The following is a 21,595-nucleotide window of genomic DNA, read 5'->3' as shown; positions in this document are numbered from 1 at the left end:
TATTCAGAAGGGTTGGCCAGATCGTCCATCCGTTAAGACTTCTGATCTGTTGCGGAACTACTACGCTTTGCGTTACTGCCTCACGGCTAGGGATGGTGTTATCCTCCTTTCTACCGAAAATGCTTCGCTGCATGTTGTGGTACCTGCGTCTTTGTGTGATTTGTTCTTGCGCCTCCTTCACCAAGGGCACTGGGATGTGTCTCACACAAAATCTCTGGCGCGCCGTCATGTGTACTGGCCCGGCATTGACTCTGAAATCGCACACATGGTCGCTGCCTGCGGCCCTTGTGCGTCACAGGCCGCCGCCCCAAAGTCATCTTTGTCACCGTGACCTTCGCCTGAGAAGCCCTGGGAGCGTATTCATGCTGACTTTGCAGGACCTTTTTTAGGTACTTATTGGCTTCTCATTATTGATGCCTACTTTAGCTTTCCTTTCATTGTCCGTTGCACGTCGCCTACCACCGCGGCAACCACCAATGCTCTAGCTCGCATTTTCTCTTTGGAAGGCCTTCCCTCTACTCTTGTTACTGATAATGGTCCGCAATTTGCCTCTTCCGATTTTGCAGATTTTTGTGCCCGTCATGGCGTCATGCATGACACGGCCCCTCCGTTCCATCCACAGTCAAACGGTGAGGCTGAACGACTGGTCTGCACATTTAAGGCTCAGATGAGGAAACTCCTGACTTCTTCTGCTGCTGATGATGCGCTTCTCCAATTTCTGGCTTCTTACCATTTCACCCCCAAGGGCGGCCACAGCCCAGCTGGAGCTCTTACATGGCCGACAGCCCCGCATGCTACTTCATCTTCTGCGGCCTTCCACCTTACGGCCGAGGGTGCCTTTGCTTGGCTGGTTCACCGCCGACGACCTTGTATGGGCACGGGGGTATGGCAGGCAGCCAAAATGGAGTCCTGGCTGCATCTTACAACACCGTGGCCAATGCATGTATGAAATCCAGACGGACATGGGTGTTGCAGTGCGTCATTCTGACCAGCTTCGGCCTCGTGTGCCTGCAATGCCTGTTCTGGATGCTGCTACACCACCTTCGGCTCTACCTGACACTCGGGATACTGGAATCTCTCATTACTCAAAACGCAGTCCTCTCACCATCATATCGGTGCCAGCACAAGAACTGACGCCACCAGGAGATGTGCGCATGCAGGAACCAGATGACCATCATCTGTCAGAACAACTCTACTCGCCTCCTTCTCCTACGTACGTGGACACATTGCCCATGTCTCCTGTTATAGCAACCGGACTTGCCGCAATGGGCAGATTGTTGCACGGGACCCCAGCAGATTCGACCCCCACGCCTCCTGTCATCTCGACCCGTTATCATCGGGGACACTTCCGTCCGTATGGGAAGCCTCCTCCTCGAGACTTTACGGCCAGTCAAACAACACCTATGGACTTTAGCAATCTACAGGCCACCTCCATCAAGACCTGTGCAAAAACTTCAAAGGGGGGAAAAGTGTTGTGACTTGCCAATCTTTCGAAGTGCTGCCGCGCAGTTACGCGCGTCCTCTACATGTGGCGCTGTCTGCCAGCCATGCAGCAGCAGTGCCACCTAAGCGGCCAGCCAGTCGGCGGCCGCTAGACTCGGACTCAGTTATGATTTGACTGTTAAAGTGTACACACGTCTTACTCTGTTTACTTGATCTGCGACTTTCATGTATTGCGTCTTCCTTGAAATATATTTGTTTAACTTGAAGTTATAACAGGAAACACATTGAGCATCTGCATATCTGTTGAAGAATTTAGTAAAAATTGTTAAAGATCTTGTTCAGCATAAGAAGTATGCGTATTTTCTCTCTCAAACCAGGAGAAATCTTTCTCCTTGTCCTCGGGTGCTTCTGCTTCCTCCTTGGCAGTGACTCTTAAAGTTGTTTGCAGCATGACTTCTAGAATATGATCATTGGCTACACAGGCATGTGGGTGATCCATTCAGTTGGTTTTGAATTTTGGGTGGAAGCCTGCAGACAGGATAAGTTCTTTATTTTCAAATGCATGTTCAAACCTCATTTGCAAGCCCAAAGAACTGCATCAAGCAGAGGTCTGCAAAGTGTCAGCTTAGTGGATAAATCATTCAGCTTTTGTTTCAAAACACTCAAAGTTGGGGCAAGTTCAGAGCCTGTGCCAGTGGACTCATCAGTTAACAATATTCTCTCAAGAAAGTAACTTCTTCAGGGGTTATTCTTGGCAATTACAGCCATTAACAGACAGACACCACAAGTATTTTTGGTAAGGTCTGCAACTTGTGTTGACTGATTCTGTTTGTTGCCATGGTTCGTGAAACTTCTTTGAATTTTATATTTTCAAATGCACGTTCAGAGTTTTTCATGACAATGGTATTTAATGTATGACTTGCACAGTGGTGATGAGGGGCCAATAGAATATTTTCTTCAACCATTTTAGTTCCACTTACTGATTCTAACAAACTGAAGATGTTTATCAATTCCAAATCATAATCATCAACATTTTCATTGTTGTCTTCTTCCTCATCAATAACATGTGCCTCAGGTACAGTGTAAAAGCCTTAACAAAGTTTTTGCCATTGTCTGTTGTTGTGCTACACACTTTATTTTGAATATGATATTATAGCAATGTGTTACTTATTACCTTGGCCAGAGCCTTGTGTGTTTGCGTCCCTTTGATTGTCTTCACTCCAACACTGCCATATTTCTTTTAAATGTAACTAGATCATGTCAGTGACCAGTTATTCCAGTGAAGCTCCTAAAACACAATAACAAAACGGAGTTAAAAATCAGTGAATAGAAAATACAAGGAAAGCTATTGAGAACTGTATTAATTTCCACAGTAAATTATAAAACAGACTAAGTAAATAAATAAATAAAGTAAAAAACAATGTAATTTAAAGTATTTGAGATTTATGAGAGTATCTTTTGCCTTTATGCCATATATCAGTTGTAGTTGCCACCACACCCAACTTCTTAAGTTCACCTTGAATATGATTTTTCGTTCTCTCAGATTCCTTATTTAATATTTTGCTTGCAGTTTTTCTTGACACAACTGGCAGAAAATTTGGTGAACCAGACATACAAGGTCTTTAAACGAGGGCTCCTTTATTAATTGTTCATTACTGCTTTATCAACCATACTTTGAGTTACAAAATGTGAAGTTGAAGGACTGCTCCATGAGTTAAGTGTTGTTTGTTTTGAGGTTTAACCTGTAATGCTACTGCTCTGTTTTCTTTTTGTGCATTGCACTTTATTTTGCTAAATGCCTTGAGTGTGGATATTTGCTCTGAGTGAAAGTGAGAATTGAATATATTAGCTTTTTCAGGTTTGTAGTTATAAATGTTGAGAATATTTCACATTTAAATAAAATGACAGTATCAATCACACTTTTATTTAAATATCTAATGTTAGCAGCAAGCAAAGAACTTACTTGTATATGTTTTTTTAAGTTTTCTGTTCAGCTCCAATTTCTTTGCAATGAAAGGAAGCATCAAAAATTCAAACACTTCAGTATAAGACGGCCAAGACATGGATGTGTCTTCCTCCTCATCCAAGTTGAAGGGATCTGGAAATGAATTTAACGTCTTTTTCATGCATAATGTGTCATGTGACTGCAATATTTCTCAGTGGTGTGTGTATGATTTTCAGATAAAAATGTTGTGAATGAATGAACAAGAATTAAGTGCAATAATGACACTAAAAATTATAATGCAGGCTCAGTATTTGTATGTATGTTTTAGAATACTGTGCACAGTTGATAATATTTAATAACTAGCATACACATTGTTGACCAAGTGAAGTCAGAAAGAAAACGTGCCGAAACAAAAATGCTGATATGATGCAGTGTTCAACAGGGCTGCAAGAAGGAAATGTGTCAGCAGCAGCTGCAACGAATTCAAAGGTTTTCAGAAAATATAACATGCTCACTGTTGAAAAGGTTTAATTTTGAAACAAATATGGTTTTTCGTCCAAATAAATGCCAATATTACACTGTCTTGAGTTGCTCACAACAAAATATGTTACATGTGATTAAACAATGGAAAATCCAGTGACAGTTTCATTAAATTGTTGCCAATAAAAGTAAATTGTTTACAGTTAAAGTTATTTATTGGAAATAATAACACGGTTACCAAACATTATCTTTGAAAAGAAACTGTTGCTAGTAATGGTGTTACAAGTCAGGCATTACCCCCCAACTTTGGTTTTTATAGTTGACATTATTTTAAGCAAGAATTTCCAAGTGGCTACCGGTATGCACTGGAATGTACATGGAATGTCAGAAGAGAGTCTGTTACTTCATATTCCCTACTTCTTCTTTCACCCCCCCCCCCCTCCCCCCCCATGATATATAATTTGTGCACACCATCAGATGCAGAATTTCCCCCTCACCTTCCCCTTTTGAAAGGATATTTCACCTTTTTTCATATTTTGTATTCAACACTTTTTTGTTTCATAATTTGGTTAACCCATTCCATTTTTTCATACGTTAGCTTGTTTTTTTCTGTTACTACCGGTAGTCTCATCACTATTAACTTTTTCCTATCTACTAGTTTAATGATGATACACAAAATATAAATGTTGGACGTATTAGCTACTCTATCCCCAAAAAACCCAGTGAATGATTTATACTTCTGTATTTTGTTCTACTTTCAGTGCCATTATCTTTTTATTTTTTGTTGGTTTGTTACAAATAAATACATTTACCATCATAATTATTTCTATTGTTTTACTTCTACTTGTAGAATTTGTTTGAAAGTGTTGATATCTGATGTATTTGTTTTTCTCAGAATGTTGAAATTTAAATTAACTGTACATTGAGTAACAATATGGTGGAAAAAGCTATGTATAATTACTATGGAATTCGAGTGTAGGAAAAGGGAGAGAAGGAAACGTAGTAGGTGAATATGGATTGGGGCTAAGAAATGAAAGAGGAAGCCGCCTGATAGAATTTTGCACAGAGCACAACTTAATCATAGCTAACACTTGGTTTAAGAATCATGATAGAAGGTTATATACATGGAAGAACCCTGGAGATACTAAAAGGTATCAGATAGATTATATAATGGTAAGACAGAGATTTAGGAACCAGGTTTTAAATTGTAAGACGTTTCCAGGGGCAGATGTGGACTCTGACCACAATCTATTGGTTATGACCTGTAGATTAAAACTGAAGAAACTGCAAAAAGGTGGGAATTTAAGGAGATGGGACCTGGATAAACTGAAAGAACCAGAGGTTGTACAGAGTTTCAGGGAGAGCATAATGGAACAATTGACAGGAATGGGGGAAAGAAATACAGTAGAAGAAGAATGGGTAGCTCTGAGGGATGAAGTAGTGAAGGCAGCAGACGATCAAGTAGGTAAAAAGAAGAGGGTTAGTAGAAATCCTTGGGTAACAGAAGAAATATTGAATTTAATTGATGAAAGGAGAAAATATAAAAATGCAGTAAATGAAGCAGCAAAAAGGAATACAAACGTCTCAAAAATGAGATCGACAGGAAGTGCAAAATGGCTAAGCAGGGATGGCTAGAGGACAAATGTAAGGATGTAGAGGCTTATCTCACTAGGGGTAAGATAGATACTGCCTACAGGAAAATTAAAGAGACCTTTGGAGATAAGAGAACCACATGTATGAACATCAAGAGCTCAGATGGAAACCCAGTTCTAAGCAAAGAAGGGAAAGCAGAAAGGTGGAAGGAGTATATAGAGGGTCTATACAAGGGCGATGCACTTGAGGACAATATTATGGAAATGGAAAAGGATGTAGATGAAGATGAAATGGGAGATATGATACTGCGTGAAGAGTTTGACAGAGCACTGAAGGACCTGAGTCGAAACAAGGCCCCCGGAGTAGACAACATTCCATTGGAACTACTGACGGCCTTGGGAGAGCCAGTCCTGACAAAACTCTACCATCTGGTGAGCAAGATGTATGAAACAGGCGAAATACCCTCAGACTTCAAGAAGAATATAATAATTCCAATCCCAAAGAAAGCAGGTGTTGACAGATGTGAAAATTACCGAACCATCAGTTTAATAAGCCACAGCTGCAAAGTACTAACACGAATTCTTTACAGACGAATGGAAAAACTAGTAGAAGCCGACCTCGGGGAAGATCAGTTTGGATTCCGTAGAAATACTGGAACACGTGAGGCAATACTGACCTTACGACTTACCTTAGAAGAAAGATTAAGGAAAGGCAAACCTACGTTTCTAGCATTTGTAGACTTAGAGAAAGCTTTTGACAATGTTGACTGGAATACTCTCTTTCAAATTCTAAAGGTGGCAGGGGTAAAATACAGGGAGCGAAAGGCTATTTACAACTTGTACAGAAACCAGATGGCAGTTATAAGAGTTGAGGGACATGAAAGGGAAGCAGTGGTTGGGAAGGGAGTAAGACAGGGTTGTAGCCTCTCCCCGATGTTATTCAATCTCTATATTGAGCAAGCAGTAAAGGAAACAAAAGAAAAATTTGGAGTAGGTATTAAAATCCATGGAGAAGAAATAAAAACTTTGAGGTTCGCCGATGACATTGTAATTCTGGCAGAGACAGCAAAGGACTTGGAAGAGCAGTTGAACGGAATCGATGGTGTCTTGAAGGGAGGATATAAGATGAACATCAACAAAAGCAAAACGAGGATAATGGAATGTAGTCGAGTTAAGTCGGGTGATGCTGAGGGTATTAGATTAGGAAATGAGACACTTAAAGTAGTAAAGGAGTTTTGCTATTTGGGGAGCAAAATAACTGATGATGGACGAAGTAGAGAGGATATAAAATGTAGACTGGCAATGGCAAGGAAAGCGTTTCTGAAGAAGAGAAATTTGTTAACATTGAGTATAGATTTAAGTGTCAGGAAGTTATTTCTGAAAGTATTTGTATGGAGTGTAGCCATGTATGGAAGTGAAACATGGACGGTAAATAGTTTGGACAAGAAGAGAATAGAAGCTTTTGAAATGTGATGCTACAGAAGAATGCTGAAGATTAGATGGGTAGATCACATAACTAACGAGGAAGTATTGAATAGGATTTGGGAGAAGAGAAGTTTGTGGCACAACTTGACCAGAAGAAGGGATCGGTTGGTAGGACATGTTCTGAGGCATCAAGGGATCACCAATTTAGTATTGGAGGGCAGCGTGGAGGGTAAAAATCATAGGGGGAGACGAAGAGATGAATACACTAAGCAGATTCAGAAGGATGTAGGTTGCAGTAGGTACTGGGAGATGAAGAAGATTGCACAGGATAGAGTAGCATGGAGAGCTGCATCAAACCAGTCTCAGGACTGAAGACCACAACAACAACAACAATTACTATAAATGAGCTTCAAGTTCAAATGACAGTTTATTTAATGTAGTTTCTACTTAATAATTTATGGCGAGAGATATATGATAATATTTACTCGAAAATATATATTGGTGTATGTTTTTCATTTTTTTGTTAACCAGTATTAATTTCTGTTGCAGTCACAGGTATTGAAGTACATGTCTGTATTCATTGTGGTGTTGCTATTAACACTTCTGTATTTATACTTTGACACAAATCCAGACAGAAAGAGATATCACATGGGTCTCTTATGTACATTTGTGACCATCATGTTCTTTGCTGCGCCATTGATGACCTTGGTGAGTATACAAGTTGTTATGCAACTGGTAATATCTCTCTTAGTTGTTGTTTATAATTTTTGTCTTAGTTGTTATTTATAATTTTTGCCTTGTTTTAGCTCCTAATAACTTTCCTTCTATAAATAAATATGTTAGTTAATAAACTGATGCTTAGATAAGCTATTACATATCTCCTCCACTAAAAAAAAACTGTTCACTTTAATATGAATTCAGTTATCGAAATTTTATGTACTTTGACTCTGCTGTATCTCTCAGTTCTCATTTTTATCTTGAAGCAGGCTTTGTCTTGTTTTTGTGGATAATCAATAATAATGATTTAACTGTATATGTAATTCTACTTTCAACACTTCAATATTAAAAATCTGCAAAAGTGAATGTTGTTGCTGATGCATGATTCAAGACACTCGTTGAATTGAAATATTAACTAAACTTCTGGGATCTGCATTGTTGCCTTCAGATATCTGTTACTCTCTTACATAATTAATTGTTTATAATATGTGGTAACACACAATTTAAAAAAAGGACTCTTACTTTCTCATTTAAGATACAACTCTTTGTCACATAGAACTGAGCTTTCCCAAGAATCAAACTTGTGCAAAAAGTTGACAGCAGCAATCTTTTGAATATCACATTGTCAGTCATAAGCTGCCTCTTTTACTTGGAGAGCAGTCATTATAGACACCTAGTTGTGAGAAGCTGCCATTACCTAATGCAGGCAGGGGCTTAGCAGTGTCTGTGACAGCCTCTTTACTACATTTCTACTGCAGTCACGTTAAACATAAAGCAAGCCTAATATAAAAAGTAATAAGATTAACTTCAACAATAATTCCAACCTGGAGCTCCATTTACTTTGGTGTCGGGGGGAGGGGGGGGGGGGGTGTTGCTCGTCATCCTGTGTGGATAAATCAGAGAACAGGTTTCTGCAACATTTCAAAGTTTGCTGGTGTTATATAGATAGCATGTGCTATCCTTAAATGCTAAGAAACCACATTGGATTATGTACCCACCCATGGTTGATGAACCAGAAGCTTTCTGCTGGGCATATTTCAAAAGTAAACTGACTTCCAAATCCATTTGCTATTCATCCCTTGCACTGGGCTCAGTGTAATATCATAGACTGAGTGCCTTTCTGCATCATATTGTGATGGATCATTTTGACAGTGGGCGAGTAAGCATGAAATGTACTGTTTCAATATTGTTTGTTTAAGAATTAACTGACTATATGTACTTGAGTGGGCAGTAGCAAGCAACTATGTGAAAAATATAATATATGCCAGCTGCTGAAATGGAATTCAGATACATTACAATTAGCTTTACTTAACCAAAGTCTCTGCAAAGCAGGTGCTGCATGTTAACTTTGGCACTTTGTACTGGTGATAATGTCCTGTCTTTTCTCTTATACAAATCAGCTTTTTCATAAATATCATTAATTCTGGCTGTTTCAAGATCCACTTTCAGTATAGGAAGAAAAAAGATAGTGTTAGTGTATGAGTGCAGTTCTGGATACCGGAAAATTGTGGATCCCATTTAACTTGGCATTTGTCTTCTTCTTCTTCTCATGTCCTTCACATCCATCTCACAGCTGAACTATGTGGTTCAAAGTTACTTTGTTCCTCCAAGGAGCCCTCATTAATTTTTCTTTGCTTTTTTGAAATAATGTTCATGGCAAAACATAAATTGGAAAAATACAGTTGCACACAAACATTAACTAGCAACTGAGAATTGACAAATCAACAACATTAAAGATGATTGATAGACCCTATATTTTCAAATCTAATTTGAAAGGCATGGCTGTGGGAAACACTTTTACTGTGTGTAGAAATAAATCACAGTAATTTAGCGAGTTGCTAATTGTTTACTGTACACAATGTTTAAAGTCATTTTAGTTTATTTTTTTAAAATTTTAGTGGTCTTTATTGCTTTTTAAATTTTCTCTTTACTTTTCTGTGAATCATTTAGTGATTAGTTCCAAGACCAAGTAGCTTTTCTGCTTGTTTATGGAACCTGATAAATTAAGTCAAATTAAATTAAAAGTGTCTTTGTTTCTGTATAAGTACTGCGACCTACTGCTTATAGTATTCAAATCTCAGTCTTTCTCTACATTTTTTTACCAAATTATCTATCTTTTGGTGCCTCAGGAGGTGCCGTATCAGTCTAGCCCTTCTTCTAGTCGGTTGTACCATAATGCTTTTTTTATCCCAAATTGATGCGGTACCTCTTTATTAGTTATCTTATCTTCCTATCTAATCTTCAGCATTTGTCTGTAGCACCGTATTTCAAAGAGCTTCCTTCTATTCTTTTCTTGTTCGTACTGTTTATTGTCCATGTTCCACTTCCAGACACTAGACAAATACCTTCAGAAAAAATTTCTATAAAACTTATATTTTTTCTCTTTTACAGAAAGGCTTTTCTTGCTACTGCCAGTTGACGTTTTACTTCTTCTTTACTCCTGCCATAGTCAGCTGCCTTCCTGCCAAAATAGGAGAACTACTCTAGTTTTTTACATGTCTTATTTCCCGATCCAGTTTCCCCAGTATCATGTTGACGTACACCTTTTTCAAAGGCATTATCCATTCTCTTTAACAGCCTTTGTAACTAACAAATCTCTACAAAATAGCAACTTATTACAACATTGATTTTTGAATGTCAAGTTTGTGGTGTTTTTCCATATTTGTGTTTTTCACTAATATTTTAAATTACTTACAATTCAGAAATTAGGACTTTATAACACTATTAAATTTTTATGTGTATATTTTGATGATTTTTGACAGTGTGGTCATATGTGTCAATATAATATATGAATGTGGAATGAATAAGTACACAATTATAATTCTAAATAATCTTTATTCAGAGCTCTTCAAAATAACCCACACATCTTGGATGCATGAAACGTAGCAAAGCTTTCTACAAAGGAGCATAATTTATACATCTCCTACCAAAAACTGTTTTATGACAGAACAGTGTCACAATAACAGTCATGCCCATTTAAGCATGTTCCCACAGCATAGAATGACAATTTTGTAACATGTGTTTACTAATTTTGGACTCATTGTGCAAAGATAAACTAGTCAATTACATCACAACTTCCAGGTCCATTGCTGTCTCTGAAACAATTACAATATTATTAGCAAACTGTAAAGTTTTTATTTGTTTTTCCTGAACTTTTTTTTTCTAAAATTTTTCTTGCTTTCTTTTACTCCCTGCTGTATTTACAGATTGAATAATATGACACCCTGCTGTATGTACAGATTGAATAATATGATGGATAGACTACAACCTTGTTCCATGCTCTTCTCAACTACAGCCTCAACTGTTGTAACTGCAGCCTGGTTTCTGCACAAATTGTAGATAATCCTGTATTGTGTTCATAGTAACTTCAGAATTCTCTAATTATTTACATTTTAACAGGCGCCATATGCTATCAAAAAATAAATAAAACATGATGAATATTTTTCTTGTAAGATACAGCCTTTACTTAAAAATTATGAGACTGAACTGCTGACCAGTGCTTACCTTGAGAACATGAGATATTGGTATTAGTTGAACACAATATTATTACACTTTGGAGTCACTGAATAGTACAAGTTCGTTCGCAGACAAGACACACACTTGTACCAGTATATGCACAGCTGAGCTGAAAGCATTGACATTGTCCTTAGTCACAATTGTATTGTTTGCTGTAATATCACCATGTATTATTAATAAAAGTCCAAGTGCAATAACATCGTGGTTGGGTAGTACTGCCAAAGGCAGAGAGAAAAATACACAACACTATCCTAGCTTTCAGAAGTAATAGTTCTTTCCTCAGGGTATGTGGGGAAGGTTAAAAAGGAAGGACAGGTCACTCATACCCAGGATGAAAGGGACTCACCTCTTGTGAGGATGAACAGACACAAAACTTTGACTTAGAATTGAACCCATGCGACGTACTGTCAAGAGCAAATAACAGAAAACAGAACATTGTGAATTCCACAAAACAAAAATCAGAGGCTCTTTCCATTATTTCAGGGGCATTATTAAACAGTTCTGAAAACTACATTGCGCAATAGAATTCTGCTACTTAATGCACTTACTAATAATGTGTATACAGGGTGTTACAAAAAGGTATGGCCAAACTTTCAGGGAACATTCCTCATACACAAAGAAAGAAAATATGTTATGGGGACATGTGTCCGGAAACGCTTACTTTCCATGTTAGAGCTCATTTTATTACTTCTCTTCAAATCACATTAATCATGGAATGGAAACACACAGCAACAGAACGTACCAGTGTGACTTCAAACACTTTGTTACAGGAAATGTTCAAAATGTCCTCCGTTAGCGAGGATACATTCATCCACCCTCCGTCGCATGGAATCCCTGATGCGCTGATGCAGCCCTGGAGAATGGCGTATTGTATCACAGCCGTCCACAATACGAGCACGAAGAGTCTCTACATTTGGTACCGGGGTTGCGTAGACAAGAGCTTTCAAATGCCCCCATAAATGAAAGTCAAGAGGGTTGAGGTCAGGAGAGCATGGAGGCCATGGAATTAGTCCGCCTCTACCAATCCATCGGTCACCGAATCTGTTGTTGAGAAGCGTACGAACACTTCGACTGAAATGTGCAGGAGCTCCATCGTGCATGAACCACATGTTGTGTCGTACTTGTAAAGGCACATGTTCTAGCAGCACAGGTAGAGTATCCCATATGAAATCATGATAACATGCTCCATTGGGCGTAGGTGGAAGAACATGGGGCCCAATCAAGACTTCACCAACAATGCCTGCCCAAACGTTCACAGAAAATCTGTGTTGATGACGTGATTGCACAATTGCATGCGGATTCTCGTCAGCCTACACATGTTGACTGTGAAAATTTACAATTTGATCACGTTGGAATGAAGCCTCATCCGTAAAGAGAACATTTGCACTGAAATGAGGATTGACACATTGTTGGATGAACCATTTGCGGAAGTGTACCTGTGGAGGCCAATCAGCTGCTGATAGTGCCTGCACACGCTGTACATGGTACGGAAACAACTAGTTCTCCCGTAGCACTCTCCATACAGTGACGTGGTCAACGTTACCTTGTACAGCAGCAACTTCTCTGACGCTGACATTAGGGTTATCGTCAACTGCACGAAGAATTGCCTCGTCCATTGCAGGTGTCCTCGTCGTTCTAGGTCTTCCCCAGTCGCGAGTCATAGGCTCGAATGTTCCATGCTCCCTAAGACGCCAATCAATTGCTTCGAACGTCTTCCTGTCGGGACACCTTCATTCTGGAAATCTGTCTCGATACAAACGTACCGCACCACGGCTATTGCCCCGTGCTAATCCATACATCAAATGGGCATCTGCCAACTCCGCATTTGTAAACATTGCACTGACTGCAAAACCACGTTCATGATGAACACTAACCTGTTGATGCTACGTACTGATGTGCTTGATGCTAGTACTGTAGAGCAATAAGTTGCATGTCAACACAAGCGCCAAAGTCAACATTACCTTCCTTCAATTGGGCCAACTGGCGGTGAATCGAGGAAGTACAGTACATACTGACGAAACTAAAATGAGGTCTAACATGGAAATTAAGTGTTTCTGGACACATGTCCACGTAACATCTTTTCTTTATTTGAGTGTGAGGAATGTTTCCTGAAAGTTTGGCCGTACCTTTTTGTAACACCCTGTATACAGAGTGATTATAAAGTTAAACTTTCAAAATGTTGTAGAAGTAACACTACTGGTCAGAATGACATCAAATTTCAATGGAATATTATCGGAGCAGGGGGAAAACATAAGGCAGAAGAAAAAAAAATGTAGTATGAAAATTGATCAATAGAAGGTGCTGTATGTGTCAGAATACGTAAATGAAAACACCTGTCATGCGCACGACCCATTGCAGTTGGTATGAACACACCGGGTACACAGCTTTTCCTCCTTTCATGTCTGCGACATTCGCCATGACTGTCTCAATGCAGGATCATGCTCTGCTTGTAAAGCTGTATTACAAGAACGATGACTGTGCACACATCACTCTGCAGAAGTTCTGGACACCGAAGGGTTTGAAAAAAAGGCATTGGTCTGATGACTGCTGTGGGCCTGGAGAAAATGATTCAGAAATTCGAAAAGACGGGTTCTTTTGGTGTGCAACCTGGTAGAAGGAGGAAACGAATTGATTTAACATCAGTGGAAACAGTGGCCACATCAATGCAGGAGGAGGCGAATGGTGGTGTGTAAAAGTGTAGAGTACGGAGAATTGCCTGAACATTGGACATACCCATGAGCACGGTGCATAAAATCCTATGAAACATCCTTCTTTGCTATGCATTCAAAATTAAATATGTACACGAGTTGCCTCCTGTTGACCTGCCAGCAAGAGAGACCTTTGGTTTAGAATTTCTTGCTCACATGGAAGTGGACAATGATTGACCGAGGAAGATTTTGTGGACAGGTGAAGCCCACTTCCATCTAACAGGATTTGTCAATATGCAGAATTATCAAATATGGGCAACAAAAAGTCCACATGCAATACAACGTACCACTTCATCCTGAAAAGGTCACTGTGTGGTGCGAGTTTACGGCATCATTTATCAAAGGGTATTTTTCCTAAGAGACAGGTGCTTCCGGTCATGTTACCTGTACCGCAACCGGTAAGCACTATGAGTGTCTTTTGCTCAGCCACGTCATTCCAGCTCTCCAATGGCGTGGATGTGTGGATGGGGTCATTTTTATGTAGGATGGCACACCTCTGCAAATCCAGATAAGCACATGCTGAAGTGCCATTACGGAAATGCTAGAATTATCAGCCACCATTTCCCTATAGCCTGGCCATCCCGATCACCTGATCTCAATCCGTGTGACTTCTGGCTGTGGGACTATCTGAAAGACGTTGTGTTCAGTGTTCCAATTGCAGGCTTAGCTGCATAGAAGACACCCATTGTGCAACACATTCTGAATGTGACCCAGGAAACACTTCGATCAATTGTGGAACATGCTGTTTCTTGATTTCAACTTGTAGGAAACAGTGGACAGCGTATTGAACGTTTTGTGCCAGTCACAAGGAAACTAATAATCCAATTTGATTTTGATTGATCCTTTTTATGTGGTTTTTAGCCTCAGCACAATTAAAAACCAGTCAGTTGCTGTGGCCAAGCGGTTCTAGCCGCTTCAGTCCGGAACCCCACTGCTGCTACGGTCGCAGGTTTGAATCTTGCCTCGGGCATGAATGTGTGTGATGTCCTTAGGTTAGTTAGGCTTAAGTAGTTCTGTGTCTGGGGACTGATGACCTCAGATGTTAAGTCCCAAAGTGCTTAGAGCCATTTGAACCATTTTTGAATTAAAAACTGAAGTGACTGATGCTTTTTATGGGTTTTTTCCCCTCTGGACAATTAAAAACCAATGATTGAAGCTTTTTATACAGTTTTTGACCTCAGGACAATTAAAAACTGATTTTTCCCATCCAATGTGATATAACCTTGCCGTGGTAGGTGGGCTTAGGTAACTAAGAGTATCACGCCTGTACACCCATGCACACTGAGTAGTACAGTTCATTTGTCATTTCTTGTCGACCACTATTAAATTATGGTGCTTACAGCGCCATCTATTGCTGCATTTTGTAGCTATTTATTTTTCTTCCGCCATACATTTCCCCCCTTCTCCGATAACATTTGACGTCATTCTGGCCAGTGGTGTTATTTCTACAGCAATTTGAAAGATTAACTTTAATTATAATCACCCTGTATTTTGCAATCTGTTACATTAATGTGGAAGTTTTGTGTTTGGTGAAACTATTATACAGCTGAACTTACACTGGGACATTTGTCCCTTTATTTTTGTTCTATAAACTGTGTTGCACTGTTTGATGAACATGTGTCATCACATAATCATTCTACAACTATTAAATGTGAATTTAATACTGTTTCTTCACGGTGTTGATTTTAGTTTTGGCTCTGTACTCTTCTAGCTTATTATTAAGGTTAGTCTGTCTTGACAGTATACTTCTTTTTTATCTTACTTGTCCTGAATGTTTTATTGATATGAGCATACATTTTGAAAGGGATCTTTCTGCATTTCAGGAGAAATAATATTTTAAATTATTTGCGTGGAGATTACTTGATATTTATCATCTTTTTGGTCATATGTTGTAGACTTCAGTATTCCTCTAGCATTTGCTTTACTTTTATTTAAAACATGTATTTTTCAGCTTCAGTTTGTATCTACTGCTAATTTTCCTGTAACACAGTAGAGATATCATTTTATGTCACCTGCAGCCACAAGTGGCAGATTTATTGCATATTGTGTTATATCATCGAAATGATACTGTACTGAGTGATTCAGGACTACCTTAATTTGTATTTTGTGTCTGTTGTTTGACACAACAGCTGCTGTGTTTCGTGCCCCAGTATAACTTGTTTTGCAGTATTTTGATTTATGTTGCAAACCACCAACAACACTATTTCTAACAAAAATAATACTATACTAATTCACAGTCAACATCAAAACTACCTCCCTTTCTCCTGATGGATTCCCAAAAGCTACCATTCCACAAAAAAGGTCAGCTGTGAGATCTAAAACAAAGCACCATGTCTGCTGTTTGTAGAAGACACATTTCACTACAGCTGTTGTACACAGTGTTGGTTTCTTCTTCATTTCATGGCCAGTTTTGGGCTGTGAGATGATAATCAGATTGTGTGCCTTGCTATATTACTTGTAGGTAAGAATTAAGAATTTGAGTTCAAGTCTTGCACTTCCCCCACAGTGCCAGTGTTTTTCTGTTGTTGAAATTCTTGGTATAAAGATTATGAAGAGGCAGCATTTCATAAATTTGTTAACTTTTAGTAAAAGGAATAAAAGAACTGATTAAAAGTGACTAAAGTATATGCAGTGGGTTGGGAGAGGCTTTAACTCTTGCATCAGAATTGTCCTGTTTTGCCAAACCACCTTACTTTCACGTATATAGTTGGTAATTATGTCAACAACCAGTGTGTGCTGGAAGTCCGTGCCGTACATCCCATCAGATTGGAGTGTAATTAAAAGTAATCATCTTTGAAGCTGTATACTTACAGATGTGTGTTCAATGTATCATTACTAAATTAATCTGAAATTGTCACATTGTATGTGGCATTAATGATACTTTACATTTAGTCTTTTTGAAGCCAAACACGAAGCTGTTCCTTCTGGATGAGTACATGCTTAGAGCATATGAAAATTTCCTGAATTCACTTGAACGTGCATTCCAGTGCTGACTTGATACCAAATTCTGAATTAACTAACCTGTTGAAGTGGTAACACTGTATATTTATGGGCTTCGTTGCTGCAAGATCATGTAACATACTGCTGTAGGACTCACCCACTGCTGATGAGAATGAGAAGTAGAGAGTAGAAGGCTCTAGTATCTTAAAATTATACTAGCAGTGAATTATACAATCTGAATTCTTAAGTAACAAAACTGTCGAGAGAAAATCTCCATGTAGCAGGGACTCGAAATGAAAGGGTCTCTCTCTCTCTCTCTCTCTCTCTCTCTCTCTCTCTCTCTCTCTCTCTCTCTCTCACACACACACACACACACACACACACTGCTTGATGTTGACAGTTGTATGAGTAGTCTGGCTTTAATGTAGGAAAGTTTGTTTTGTTTTGTCTGAAGAATATTGTCTTTAGGCAACTTCTTCTCAGCTAATAATATAATGGATTATAACTACGATTTATGAAGACATTATTAATTAATTACAACTATCAAAAATTTAGGTATATCACTGCCCATGTTACACGAATCATTCAGATTTAATTTGATTTTCTAATTTTTTATTTTCTCCACATCAGCACAAGGTTATAAGATCAAGAAGTACACGTTCTCTTCCATTTCCTATTATATTAATGACATTTTTGTCATCAGTACAATGGTTAATATATGGAACTCTATTGGGGGATCCATTCATGAAGGTAAGCCACACTTACTGTTTGTTAATTTCTACTGCCTTGTGCAAACTGCAATATTTTTTACGTTTATTGTTTCAGTAAGATTTGTCCACCTGTGAAGTATGTCACTGTGATAAATTTCACTAATGGGGAGAACTATGTTAATATTAGACAGAACACAAAAGTGTTTATATAAAGAGATTAACTTCTTTATATCTGAATTCTGTCTGTGCATTTAAATAAATGCTCTTTTTAGAACTTCACAGAAACTATCCTGGATATCTATTGGGACTAGCACTCCTGTAAGAGAGGCTATTGTGGAGAAATGCCATAGGCACAAGCTAGAGGAGTGTTTCCAGAATGAATTTTTCACTCTGCAGCAGGGTGTACACTACGTTGTGACAACCATTCCCCTGCAATATCCTTTCTTTCAGGAGTGCTATTCGTGCATGCAGTAGTTTCAGTATTTCTCCTTTCTGAGTATGTGTGTTATTGTCAAGCATTGGTCTGGTAGTGTCCTCATCTGTGAATAAATTTTGTTATGTGAAATTTAATATGTTGACTTTATGTCTGTTGTCTTCTGTTTTAATCCACAAGAGCCTGGATGGAAAGTTGGAATCCATTCACCGACTATCACAAGAATTAACAAGAACTTTCTGGTGGTAACTTTCTGGGGGGATACTCTGGAAATTATTGTATGTTTCATGCATAGTCCTTTTTACTGAAGCATGAGAGGTGACTTAAGATTTCTCTGTTAGTTTCCCAGCATTCAATAACAACAATATCACAAAAAGGGTAGTGTATTATTCACCATACAGGGGACACGACAATGACAATGTCGGGGTCACCATTGTGGTTATCACATAGGATCAGTTGGAGATAACACATACTAAGTATTGAATATACATTTATTAATCACTGATATGTAACAAACAAACATGGCAGTAGAAAAAGTTACGCACCGAAAGGTGCACTAGAACAAAGCGGTTCAAAGAAGCCAAAGTCACTAAGATAGGGTGCTCTGCGCCAGAAACGCCACAAGGTTTTTCATTAATAAAAGAAATATATATATTTCGAACATAATTTGAAAAAAATTATTATGTTAAGGGGCTAAAGCAAGGTGGGTCTTTGTCATCTTTTATTACTTTAATTGCTGTGGATTTAAGTAGACTGCTCTTTATAATGTCTTGGACCACTAACCACTGTTGCTCTGCATTTGTTGGATTTGATCTAAATGTTTACAGTTGTTAGTGACTGTCTTATCAGTTCAACCAACCGTGAATACTTTCCTAGCTTTCTTGATCATCGTTTTGCCACTAATCTGTCTCTCGTCAGTTACACACTCAAAAGATTGGTTTATCTGTGTCCAGAAGATCGAAAGAATTCTAGTTGTTTGATGCAGTTGTCTGACCATGTGTTTTGTACTGCATCACAAGATTGTTTGTCCTCACTGATGGTAATGTAAGTGTAATTTTCCCAAATGACACTGGGCAAATTAAAGTTGTCACCTACTACTATCAAGCGTTTAGGGAATTTCTGTGGAATTTAGGCCATCTTGGAATGACTGATATGTATGATCTGGGTTTTGGTAGAAACATCTAATTATTAACCAAGTCCACCATCCCTTGTTACTCTTGTCCCCATGAGTTCACAATCAGATTCATTTGGGACCTTGTTATTTAAACCTAATCATGTAAAGATTTCCACTTCTTGGTGTTTCTAATCTATTTTTCTGATTTACGATCAGCTAGATCTACATTTAAATCTACATTTTGTAAACCAGCTTGCAGTGTGCAATGGGCATTACTTCTTCCATCACTCTCCCCCTCCACCCATCTATTCCATTTGCAAATGCTGCATGGTAAGAACAACTGCCAGTAAGATGCCATATGAATTCAAATTGTTCTAATTTTCCTTTTGTGGTCATTTTGCAAGATACATGGGAGAAAGCAGTATGTTACTTGGCTCTTCTTAGAATGTATGCTCTCATAATTTTAACAACAAATGTCCAAATTCTGCACTACACATCTCTTGTAGCATGTGCGATCTGAGTTGGATGAACATCTCAGTGATGTTCTCACATTTACTAAGTGAATCTATGACAAAATGTGCTGCTGTTCTGTGGACCTTCTCTATCTCCTGTACTAATCATGACTAGTAACGGTCCCTGGGCTGACAAACACTACTGAAGAATCAGTCCAATGAGAGTTTTGAATGCTTCTTCTTTCCTAATGGTTCTCCTGTCGAATTTCAGCCTGTCACCTGGTTTCCAACTAGGTTTGAGGAAAACTAGCTTAGATAGTCATTGCCTTTTTAATTGTTCACTTAATAATTTCTTGGATGCAATCACAGATGTTAATCTGCCAGGAAGTGTCACAGGTCTGTATGGCTGTTCTACTGTAGGTTACACTGGACTAGACATTCTGTATTTGTTTCTCTTTCCAGTAATAAATTTGTTTCAACATTGGTTTCTTGTTTTGAGATGAAAGACTTTAAATTTTTATGAACATTTTTAATTTCAGAATAAACATTTTCAAAGGCATTTTTGTTTGTCTCCCTATCAGAATCTACTCCCCCCCCCCCCACCCCCACCCCCCCCGATTACATTACTCAGCTCATATATTTCTCCGTTTTTGTTTCTAGACCTATAATTCTTTTTCCAAGTTTGTTAACCTCACTGTGTACTATTTGTACATAATGACTCAAATTTGAAATTTTTGTGTCAAGGTGTTCTACAGCATCTTGATTTTTTTCACTCTTAACTGTAATTGATTGTTCTAAATTCGAAACCATTAATTTTGAGCATTCTTTGTTTCTTTGTTCCATAATTTCTAACGAATTTTCACAGATTCAACAACTGCAGCTGGAACTGATTGACCCACCTATAACATCATTCTTTTTACATCTGATCTCCTTCTTCTGCCGGTTCAAATGATTCATCCTCCTCCTTCACCATTACATTAAAGTTCCCCACATACAACACATCCTCACTATCCCTCATTTGTTCTGATTCAACCTTTGGCTTGCAAATAAGTCATTTTTAATAACTGTTCTGTTTTAATAACTGTTCTTACATAGTTTCAAAAAAATCATACAAATATGTTGATCAAAATAATGTACCACTTTTGCAACCTCATTACGGAGACTTGGAAACCATCCGAAGAAAGAAATATAGACGTCCTGGAGAGTTTTAATATAAAAAGTTTTGTTATTAAAACTGGAATTAACTTGCAGGTCAACAGTTACATTCTGCACATGCACAGGGGTGCTTTTAACTGGAACGGCAAATGGTCTCAAAAACAGTTGCAAGATTGTCAGTGTCAAAAAAACCTTTGTAAAACTATCTTTGTACGTAATTCTTTCAAGGCCACAATGAATTCTTAAAACCTTGCGTTTCCTCTAACACCAGTCAGCTTAGGGAATTGGACTGTCTTTGTCAGAATTTGTCCCTTCTACAACTTGGTTTTCTTTTGAAAGTCATACCCATCAAATCAGAAAGAATTTACCTTGCAATGTCTTACTCTGGGCAAGTGTAAAGTTGAGTTCACTTAAAATGTGAGGTCTGCAGTCAATTCCGGATATTCTAATTTTCATTCCTACACTCCTTTTTCCTTCATAAATTCAACATAGTGAGTTTTAAACCAAAAGTAATTCCAGACATACTTCACAGTAATATGTGAAGTCTCCACACTCTTCATTCAGTTCCATCAAAAATTGATTCAAATGACAATGGCATAATGCGTGTGACATCAGAAATTTTAATATTCATACCACCAATTTCTTCACATCCCGAATGCCTGCAAATTCAGCACACATTGCTTCTTGATGTAGAGAACAATTAATCCCATCTGTCGATCGCTATAATTTTTTGCCCTTTCAAAGTCAACTAAATCTTTAAATTCTTTCTGCATGGTATTGTAAAGTCATTTCATAGGGACCATGCAGTAACCACTGCATGGTATTGTAAAGTCATTTCATAGGGAACATGCAGTAACCATCGCTTACGTGAATTGAGAATTCTCATCTGCCTATTCTGTCATTCCCATTTATTTTAAAGGATTGTGACGATAGATCGCTAGATGGCCTCTTTTTGTGCAACAGCC

The 21,595-nt window shown here is 38.4% G+C and overlaps 1 protein-coding gene across 1 annotated transcript in view; it reads left to right on the top strand.

The window, feature by feature from the left end:
- LOC124790071 (sugar transporter SWEET1-like) overlaps positions 1-21,595 on the top strand; it is a 165,740-nt gene that overhangs the window by 140,349 nt on the left and 3,796 nt on the right. The window contains exons 4-5 of the mRNA XM_047257635.1: positions 7,435-7,593; positions 17,397-17,516. Coding sequence (XP_047113591.1) covers positions 7,435-7,593; positions 17,397-17,516 — 279 coding nt within the window. The remainder of the gene's footprint in view (positions 1-7,434; positions 7,594-17,396; positions 17,517-21,595) is intronic.

Source organism: Schistocerca piceifrons, chromosome 3, assembly GCF_021461385.2.
Source record: "Schistocerca piceifrons isolate TAMUIC-IGC-003096 chromosome 3, iqSchPice1.1, whole genome shotgun sequence".
NCBI lineage: Eukaryota > Metazoa > Arthropoda > Insecta > Orthoptera > Acrididae > Schistocerca > Schistocerca piceifrons.
The sequence above is the reverse complement of the archived record's forward strand: the minus strand, read 5'-3'. Positions and strand labels throughout refer to the sequence as shown.